The sequence below is a fragment of the Triticum dicoccoides genome, chromosome 6B, assembly GCF_002162155.2.
Source record: "Triticum dicoccoides isolate Atlit2015 ecotype Zavitan chromosome 6B, WEW_v2.0, whole genome shotgun sequence".
In the NCBI taxonomy this organism is placed as follows: domain Eukaryota; kingdom Viridiplantae; phylum Streptophyta; class Magnoliopsida; order Poales; family Poaceae; genus Triticum; species Triticum dicoccoides.
Genome location: NC_041391.1, coordinates 292914592 through 292924893, shown reverse-complemented (window position 1 = coordinate 292924893; position 10302 = coordinate 292914592). Strand labels below are relative to the sequence as shown.

General features: G+C 48.5%; 1 protein-coding gene across 1 annotated transcript; it reads right to left on the bottom strand.

Annotated features, from left to right (window-relative positions):
• Positions 1–2613: 2613 nt before the first annotated feature.
• On the bottom strand, positions 2614–7616 carry LOC119321109. Its single transcript, XM_037594938.1, has 4 exons — positions 7598–7616; positions 3786–4294; positions 3136–3260; positions 2614–2995 (listed from the first exon to the last, which is right to left on the bottom strand). The coding sequence occupies exons 1-4, from the start codon at positions 7614–7616 to the stop codon at positions 2968–2970; spliced, it is 681 nt and encodes a 226-aa protein (XP_037450835.1). The 3' UTR covers positions 2614–2967.
• Between the last annotated feature and the right edge of the window lie 2686 nt (positions 7617–10302).

Below are 10302 nucleotides of genomic sequence, written 5' to 3'. Positions count from 1 at the left end.
GCGGACGCGTATGCGGATTTGGCGAAGAGTACAGCTGACGCTGCCAAGTTCTTCGAGGATCAGGGTGATAAGGAAGAGCTTTTCTGGTCGCAATTCAATGCTCCCACTCGCCCGATGCCGTTAAGTGACAAGATGGCTGCTGTATTGGAGCTTCACAGGTTGTCCGGGCTTGCAATGCGGTCTATAATAGACCATGTTTGGCCGAAGGGGCCTAAGCCGGACAGTTACTTTGTCTTGGTGCAGCAATTCCTTGGGGCCGTGCCTCGGATCGACGCCATGAGGAGGTCGGCGTGCATAGAGGGTACACGGATGGCCCTTGCTCGCGTTAAAGCATTTTGGACAGATATGGAAGCCACCAGTGTGGCGACCCAGGATCCGAAGGGAGGCCACTATCCGGCCGAGCACTATTTGGCGCAGGTAACAGAAGGTGCCCACCTAATAGAGGCGCAGTGCTCGAAGGATGTCTTGTCCGAGTGATGAATCGAATCATTGTAAAAACAATGTTTATTCTGATTATGAGACAATATTTATACTATTTGCCTGAAAATATGATTGTGTCCCCTGTGCGGTCGTTTATATATATACATCCCAGCTATTCTGCAACCCATTCCTGAGTAAGCTATTCAGGAACCCTTCCTAACTGCTCGAGAACAGATAGCTAACTGTGCATACTATACTAGTTAACTGGCGGGCGGACTTTTTCTGGCACCATTTTTTCACATTGTTTTTTAGTCATTATTATTGAACCGTTCATCGGAATGATGCATATGATATACCATTGGATAGATATTGAAAAGGAGCAAAAAACTCATGTTAACCATTTTCCCAAAACCAATTCGGTTTTTAAACAAAATAAAAAAGTGAAAATCCATTAAATGAGTTTTCAATGTTTTTGTGAAAGGAATTTTTTAAAAATTTATCCGAACAATGTGTATGATATACCGTTAGAAATTTACCGATTTGCCCAAACTTTGGCATATATGACACATTCTCAGATTTGCTACGGTCTAAGAGCAGTTTTCTAAAAACTAACATCATTTTCGACATTTCTTCCCTGAACTGCTATAGTACACGCTAACTGCTCGAGCAGAATACCTAACTGCCCCATGCTGAGCAAGCTAACTGTCGTACCGACTAAACTATTTTTTTCTTTTTTTTCTTTTTTCCCCGGTTCAAGTTAACTGCTAGGACTTAAATAGATAACTGCCGAAGATCGGGGCAATTAATACCTAGTTAACTGCTGGACCAAAATACTTAAAAAATTTCATTCTTTTTTTCCGGGTCGAGCTAACCGCCAGGACTGAAATGGCTAACTGTCGGGATTGCACACCAAGTTAACTGTCGGACCTAGGTTTTTTTTTCTTTATTTTTTTGGGATCGAGCTAACCCTCGGGATTGAAATTGCTAACTGTTGGGATTGTGACAGTACACCAAGTTAACTGTCGGACCAAATATGCAAAAAAATCATTATTTTTTGCGCGGGTCACAATAACTGCCGCAATTTTTTAAAAGTTAACTCCACAGATTGCGGAAGTTACTTACACCTAGTTAACTGCTATGAACAAGCTAACTACCCAACCAGAATAGCTAACTAACGTATGACGACCAAGCTAACTGTCGTGACTTAAGACACTTTTTTTTGTGTTTTCCTGGTTTTTCCCGGATCAAGCTAACTGCTGGTATTGAAATAGCTAACCGTTGGGGATTGCGGCAGTTAACAACAAGCTAACTGGAGGACTGAAGGTACTAATTTTTTTATTTTTTATTATTTTCCTGAATAAGCTATTTAGAAATCATTCCTAACTGCAGGAGAACAGACTGCTAACTGTGTGAACTATACTAGTTAATTGTCGGGCAGACTATTTCTGGCATCATTTTTTTGCACTGTTTTTGGGTCGTAATTATTTAACCGTTAATCAGATTGATGCAAATGATATATCGTTGGGTAGCTATTGAGAGGGAGCAAAAAATCATGTTGACCATTTTCCCAAAATCGATCCGGTTTTTAAACAAAATTCAAAAAACTAAAAATCCATCAAATGAATTTTCAATGTTTTTGTGAAAGGAATTTTCAAAGCTTTTTGTCGGAATGATGTGTATGATATACTTAGAAAGGTACCGATTAGCCCGAACTTTGGCATATATAACACGTTTTCAGATTTGCTATGGTTTAAGAGCAGTTTTCGAAAAACCAACATCATTTTCGACATTTTTTCTCGAACTGCTAAAGTGCACGCTAACTGCCCAACCGGAATACCTAACTGACATATGTTGACAAAGCTTACTGTAGGGACTTAAAACACTATTTTTTTTCTTTTGTTTTTCCCCCGGGTCAAGCTAACTGCCGACACTTAAAGAGCTAACTGTCGCGACTGTGGCAGTTAACAACCATTTAACTGCCGGACTGAAGGTACTAATATTTTTTATAATTTTTTCGCCTGGGTCATGCTAACTGCGGGGCCCAAAATAGCTAACTTCAGGGACAGCCGCAATTAAGAACAAGTTAGCTTCCCGACTGAAGATGCTAATTGTTGTTATCGCGAGGCAAAGAATAAAGTCAAAAGAAAGAAGACAACAAAACAAAAGAGAAGCGGAAGCAGTACTAGTGACGACCACAAATAAAAGCAGCAACATGTTGTTTCTAAAAAAGCAGAAGCAGCTAGCACAGTTGGCAGCATGCAGTTAGCAGTGTAAACTAAAATGAGATAGAGAACAAAAGAGAAAACAGGAGGAGACATCCATGAGCTACTGCTGATGCTTCACAAAAATTCCATCATAGTATGCTCCCGTGAAACACAGGCTAGCTTTGGCCATCCATCCATTCATCCATCTTCCAGGGAGTGGTGGTACGTACTAGAACCAACATGAATGCACTAGCTATTAGGCTGGATCAATCCAAGTTAATTGAGCCAGGCTAGCTAGCTTAACCTCACTCAATCTTCAGGGAGGTGATCGATCACCATCGAATCAGGGTTCTCTCGGCTTCAGATAACTGCTGCAAATGGCAGAGTTAACTGACATTAATTATGTGTATTTTTTTCATAAATAAGTGCAAAAGAACGGTTACATCTCAAAAAGTTAATTATTATGTTTGAGCACAGATAACTGCAGAAACACACTATGTTTTGCTCTTACCACACGAGGGACGAGCTAACTGCCCCAATCTCGTAATCACCACTATGAGTAGCGCACACACCACCAGTTTTGAGGAGAGACAGCGGCTGAAACATCAAACACAAGCTCACGCGCACACCCTTGACCTGAACATCAGTTAACAAAAAAAGCAGAGCAGTTAACAACAAGCAACATCACCGGTTAACAACAAATTTGAAGTTAACATCATTTAAGCAGTTAACAACAAATTAGAAGTTAGGAGCAGTTAAAAGAATTAGTAGTGTAGTTAGGCTGTAGCTGCATTGTAGTGTCAAAGTAGCACCGGCTGCCTTCATGCTTGCCACGCCGGGTGAAGGTGCAAGGGAGGTCCATGGTGCTCGTGCTCGGCACCATGAGTTGCTAGGGGCTGCTCCTCACATGTAGCTACACACAATGACTCGAGTTAACTGCTATTTTTGCACAGCGGCAAATCCTCTGGTCCCGGTGGGCATGCGGCCATGGGGAGGCGCCAAGCGGCCGGCTGATGCAGCGGGGGGGTGGGGCGAGCTAAACTGCTCGCCATGGCATACAAAGGAGTCATCCACGAGCAGCTCGCCCCTCCATGCGCGGAGGTAGATCGATGAGAGAGGAGCAGTGGAACGAGCGGGGAGGAGGGAATTTGCTGTATTTACCTGGGGAGAGGGGCGCGGCCACCACGCGTGAAATAGGAGCCTGGTGAATGGCCGACAGGAGGTGGGGCGGTGCCACACGTAAGGAAGGAGGATGGGGACGGGCGCGAGGTCGTCAGTGGGGGAGGTGCTCGAGGCCTCCAATGGGGAAGGATACTGGGGCGGCGTGTAACGGCTAGCGGGGAAGGAGGCTTTAGGGAGGGACGCATGACCGTGGGTGGGCAAGGAGGCTGGGGTGATACACGCATGGCCGCCGACGGGGGAGGAGGCTGGGACAGGAGCGGCGCATCGCCCGATCTGGATCAGGCACGGGAGGGAACAAATTTGTGGGGTTGAGAGAGAGACAAAGCGGGAGAGGTGGGTGTGGTCCAGGTTTTGTTTGGGGCCTCCACGGCGGCGCAGCAACCGGCGGCAGAGCAGAGCTCTCTCGCTCCCTCGCGGCGGTGGAGCGCCGCTCGCTCGCTCGCTCGCCCCCTTCAGGAAAGAAACAAGGTAGTCGGGGGAGGTGGTTTCTAAATAAGCTTATTTAGGAACTCTAGAGGGGGTTGCAGAATAGTCCCACCCTCTATATATATATATATATGTGTGTGTGTGTGTGTAATTCGAAAGTTAGCAGTCGTTGGCTTCAGTCCCCACGCATACAATGCGGGGGTGTTCGCGAAAAGTATGCGTAATCACACTTAATCCAACGTCTTGGTTCATTAAGAAGGTGATCACATGTCGAACTAGGCAACCGAACTATATAGCTGTAACACTTTCGCTTAGCCATGGGAGTCTAATGGTGGGGCTACTATGTAGCCCCTGGTACCTTCGCCTGCATCTGAATATGGGTGCGTGTGTACATGACCGAGAAACGATCCTTCGTTAATGCGGAGGGATCCTAAAGATTTCAATAAGTCTTCGAGTGGTTGAATAGTCTCTCGTTGTATCATGATAGTTAGTTTTCGGCTTTCTCTACTGAGGTGCTCCTCCGGAATAATTAGGGCACAATCGCAGTAGTTCTCCTTTGGCCACCTTAGCCGATAATAACGGAACATAAGGCGGCAAACCCAGGAGCCGGGCAAACCCAACATTTGACCAAAGTCATGATTCGGAGCTGATGCATATATGGCCAAACTCGTGACACCGAACACTCCCGAAGGTATTCGGACTTTATAACAGACGATGGGCTCAAGAATGCCCATTCATTATAAACCATGTGTTTCCAGGTACGTGCATTAATCTGTCGTGGCAAAATGCCAATAACGGCAGTATCCTCTGTGGGTATGGAACCCATGGGATGGTTAAACAACAAGAGGCAATAGAAAAGGTTTACATAGGGGCTTAATCTAAAAAGAAATATGTTGAACGGGGCCCTGCTGCACGTCTGCGCCTTTGTCTCTGTTGTGCCGTATCCTGGAAGGGTATCGCGTGAACGTTGTCTATGGAAAAAAGAAAACTCGTAGGAGAGTACAACGTAAGTATACGATGGATAGTAAAAGTGTAAGATGTTGGCCTGCCAATAAGGTTGAGCCAAGTGTGGGGCTGTATCAAATATTTATAGCCCCTGGTGTCCGCTATGGGATTACATATACGGTGCCCTGGTTCAATTTTGTCCGGGCTACCGGACTAGTCTAACTGTGTTTGTGGTCTTAATGACCAGTCATGTTTTCTAATATTGGAGGCCGCTTATAGTCCGGCCGCCTGGGCCGTCGCGTGTTCCTCTGCGCGTGAAGAGCGCTCTGTGATTCCACTAAGGGTGATGATGCCACGTGGACCGGGCATCTTGAGTGTACGGTAGCCATAGTGCGGCAATGCGTTGAAGCGGGCGAAGGTCGTTCTTCCAAGCAATGCATGATAGTCGCTTTGGAAGGGTGCGATGATGAAGAGTAGTTCTTCGCTTCTGGAGTTGCCTGGAGAGCTGAATGTTACCTCCAGTACGACGGAGCCCCTGTTGTAGGCTTCAATGCCTGGTATCACCCCTTCAAAGGTGGTGTTGCTTTGACTAATTCTGGACGGGTCTATCCCCATCCTGCGGACAGTGTCCTCATATATTAAATTGAGACTGCTGCCACCGTCCATGAGGACGTGGGTGAGATGGTATCCGTCGATTATTGGGTCAAGCACCAATGCCTCTGATCCTTCGCGCCGAATACTAGTCAGGTGGTCCGTGTGATCGAAAGTGATCGGACTAGTCATCCAGTAGCTAGGTATGGGTACGCTGGGCTCTATGGCGCGCGCGTTTCTGAGCGCGCGTTCATGCCTTCTCATGGATGTGTGAGTCGCGTGGATCGTGTTTACTATTTTAACCTCTGGCGGGAATTTTTTCTGTCCCCCAGTGTTCGGCTGGCGAGGTTCACCCTCGTCTTCACTTGGTGTTTCCCTTCCCTTGTGTTCGGCATTTAATTTGCCGGCCTGCTTGAAGACCCAGCACTCTCTGTGCGTGTGGTTCGCAGGTTTGTTAGGGGTGCCATGAATTTGGCACAGTCTGCCTAGGACTCTATTCAAACTGGACGGTCCCTCTTTAGTGCCTTCAGATGGCTTCTTTTGCTGATCAGGTCGAGAGCCCCTGAATCCGGCATTAAACGTTGTGTTATCCGGGCTCTCTTCCTTGCTTTGGCGTTTGTTTTTATTACGCCATGGCTTCCTGTTGCCATCCCTTATTTCGGATGTGCTGGGCTTGTTGGTGCCTTTACGGGCTAGCCAGCTATCTTCACCCACGCAAAAGTGGGTCATGAGGCTTGTTAGGGCTGCCGTTGTCCTTGGCTTTTCTTGGCCGAGGTGTCTGGCGAGCCACTCGTCGCGGATGTTGTGTTTGAATGCCGCTAAGACTTCGGCATCCGGACAATCGAAAATTTGATTCTTCTTAGTGAGGAATCTGTTCCAAAGCTTGCGGGTGGACTCTCCGAGCTGTTGGATTATGTGACTTAAATCATCAGCATCCGGAGGCCGGACATAAGTCCCTTGAAAATTGGCCCTGAAAGCGTCCTCGAGTTCCTCCCAACTCCCAATTGAATTTTCGGGGAGGCTTTTCAACCAGTGTCGAGCTGGTCCCTTTAGTTTGAGGGGAAGCTATTTGATGGCGTGGAGGTCATCCCCACGAGCCATATGTATATGAAGGATAAAGTCCTCGGTCCAGACCCCTGGGTCTGTCGTTCCGTCGTATGCCTCTATGTTCACAGGTTTAAAGCCCTGTGGAAATTCATGGTCCAGTACTTCTTCGGTAAAGCACAGGGGGTGAGCAGCCCCTCTGTATCTGGACGTGTTGTGGCATGTCGTCGGCTGTTGTTGTGTCCGGTGTTTATTACGAACTGGTATTTGATTAGCATAATCGTTTTGGTGACCACAGTCCCTCGCTGGGGTGTGTCCTTTAGATACGTAGATGGACCTAGCTACGCCAGCTTTCTTATCCAGGTGCTCACGTAGATCGTTCGCGGCGTCGGTAGCCGTTCTGCTGCGGTTGTGAAGCGGTGCGTCTGGTCTCCTGGTCGTATTATTCTTTGGTGGAACGGCCTCGTCGTCGAATTCTGGCAGTAGCTTGCATTTTGGATAGCTCTTTGTATGGCGATCGTCACCATATCTTTCTTCAGTGTCTAGCACTTTATTCCATTTGCGATTGAGCGTTTCCTGTGCGGCTTTGAGCCGTTGCTTCTGCTTCTTTAGACTTCTCGTTGTGGCCATAAGCTTTCTGTGGAGGTTATCTCACTCCACGCGTTCTTCCGGGATGACGAGTGCGTCATCGTCCGAACTGTGTTCTTGTCTTGGGGCGGCTTGATGAACTCATCCCTCTGGATCATTGCCATCGGGCGTCTGCTCCGAAATGTGTTCAGCGTTACCTGGCTCGTCCTGCTCCATCGCTGGTTTCGTATGGTCGTTGTTGCCTTCGGGGTTTATCGGAGTATTGATCCTTCTGGCGCTCTTGCTGCTATTTTTACTGTTGCTAGACTTGGAACGGCGTTTGCGCCGTAGCTTTGGCTTTTGCCCGGGGGTTTTATCTTCCGGATTGTCGCCGTCGTCCTCCTTGGGCGTATCCACCATGTATATGTCGTGTGACAAGGCGGAAGTCCGGCACCCCATAGATTCTGAATCTTCTCCTGCATCGTCATCCATACCGTCGATGCCTTCGGAGTCGAAGTTAAGCACGTCGGTTAAATCAAAAACCGTGGGTATGAAGTGGGTGGTGGGTGGGTAACGAATTTCTTCGTCGCCTGCTTCCCACTCGAGCCGGACATAGTTCGGCCCGGAATTTTCTGTCAAAGAGAGAGTTTTTAACGAGTTCAGCATATCGCCAAAGGGCGAGTGCTGGAAGATATCCGCAACGGTGAACTCCACTACCGGAGCCCAACCTGGCTCGACTGGCTCAGGAGTGCGCGGACAGGAACCAACATCCGGATGCGAATCCAGGTGTCCGGAGTCATAGGCCACCACTGAGGTGAGACCCGTGTTCGGCTCCACCACCGATGAGTGTGCAGCCTGCAGGGCGGGGTCCAACCCTCCGTCTTTAGGCAGCACAGCCTACTCTAGATTTAGGTCCGAGGCTACTACGGGGGCGATACCCCGAGCTTTGTCCGGCAGCAGGTCTAAGCCGTGCTTGTCGTGACTGTCCGGTGCTCCTGGCATAGGCCCGAATCCGTCGAAGATCAAGTCTCCGCGAATATCTGCCGTGTAGTTCAGGCTTCCAAACCTGATCTGGTGGCCAGGGGCATAGCTGTCAATTTGCTCCAGATGGCCAAGTGAATTGGCCCGTAGTGCGAAGCCGCCGAACACGAAGATCTGCCCGGGGAGAAAAGTCTCACCCTGGACCGCGTTGTTGATGATGATTGAAGGAGCCATCGAGCCTTGCAGCAACAACACATAGGAACTCTCAATGAAAGCACCAATTTCGGTGTCAAAACCGGCGGATCTCGGGTAGGGGGTCCCGATCTGTGCGTCTAGGCTGATGGTAACAGGAAGCAAGGGACACAATGTTTACCCAGGTTTGGTCCCTCTCGATGGAGGTAAAACCCTACTTCCTGCTTGATTAATATTGATGATATGGGTAGTACAAGAGTAGATCTACCACGAGATCGTAGAGGCTAAACCCTAGAAGCTAGCCTATGATGGTATGATTGTAATTGTGATCGGCCTTCTAAGGACCAACCTCTCCGGTTTATATAGACACCGGAGAGGGCTAGGGTTTACATGGAGTCAGTTACAAGGAAGGAAATATAACATCCGGATCGCCAAGCTTGCCTTCCACGCCAAGGAGAATCCCATCCGGACACGGGACGAAGTCTTGAGTCTTGTATCATCACGCTTCAATAGTCCGGACGTTGTACACAGTCCGGCTGTCCGGATACCCCCTAATCCAAGACACCCTCAACCCCAGCCTGCGTCGTCGATGTAGAGCTTGCCGCGATGACTCTTGGTTATTCGGCCCACAGCGTATCCCTTGCGCCCTTCGAAGCTGCCCTTCAAGAACTCAAATCCACGGTGCGCTGGCCCCACGGTGGGCGCCAACTGTCGTCGAATTGTCACGGCAGATGTCCTAGCGAAAGGACTTAGTCGTGGAGCCATCGCAACTAGGAAGCTTAAAGGGGTTAATCGGGACAAAGGACACGAGGTTTATACTGGTTCGGCCCCTTACGGTGAAGGTAAAAGCCTACGATCCAGTTTTGAGTGGAATTGCTTATGTCTCGATAACCAGGGAGCAAATCGCTTGACCTAGCTCTCGAGTTGATGTTACTTGCCCTGAACCACCGCCGTGTCGTCCCTTTATATACAGAGGTCGATGCCCAGCGGCTTACAGAGTCCTGGTCGGCTCATAAACATTGTCTGGCTCGGTCTCTTAACTATTATTGCCTTACAATACAAGTCACGTACATATGGCGGTTTATCACTACGGGCCTTAAGTCGCCTCTGGGTTTGGGCCCTTTACTGAACCGCCATCTCTATCTGGGTCTTGGGCTTCAAGAATATTTGTAAGTATAACACGACCCCTCTTGGGCGGGTCATACTAATAGTTATATCCCCAATTGGAAGCATACGTGAATATACTAGGCATGATATGAGATGTAGAACAGGATAGATTCAATTTGGTAGGCATAGAAACCACTTTTGGTGTAGAAGGATGAATCTATCGGATCAAAAAAGGGAGTAAAGTAAGCTCTAATTATCACACAAAGAACTGCTAGACGGAGCAGAGTGAGAGGCCAAGCAGTTCAATCACCCGTGCCCAAACTTGGCGACGGAAGACACCTACGATGGTGGCGGAGGAGACGAGATCTGCGGCCAGCGTGAGGACGGCGTCGGTGAGGTCGCGGCAGCTAAGTGCTTCGTCACCAGCGTCATCGAGAGCTAGCGGTGGTGCTAGGGTTTGTGCGAGGTGGAGAGGTGGGAGAAGGATTTTGACCGCGATGTGATGTGTATTTATAAGGAAAGGGACAGCACAGCGCAATTACGCAGGTGCCCCTGGCGGTTCACATCTGAAGGACACGTGGCAAACATGCAACACATTGGAAGTTGTTCCATGTTCCCACGCACGCTTGGACTGTCGGGTGGT

What these genes read in the sequence shown, in the direction of transcription:
- LOC119321109 (XM_037594938.1), bottom strand. An exon ending in GGCCGCGCCCCTCTCCCCAG is followed by an intron (nt 3,261 to 3,785) that starts GTAAATACAGCA and finishes ACTGATGTTCAG; the next exon opens with GTCAAGGGTGTGCGCGTGAG. An exon ending in GTTAGCTCGTCCCTCGTGTG is followed by an intron (nt 2,996 to 3,135) that starts GTAAGAGCAAAA and finishes TGCCATTTGCAG; the next exon opens with CAGTTATCTGAAGCCGAGAG.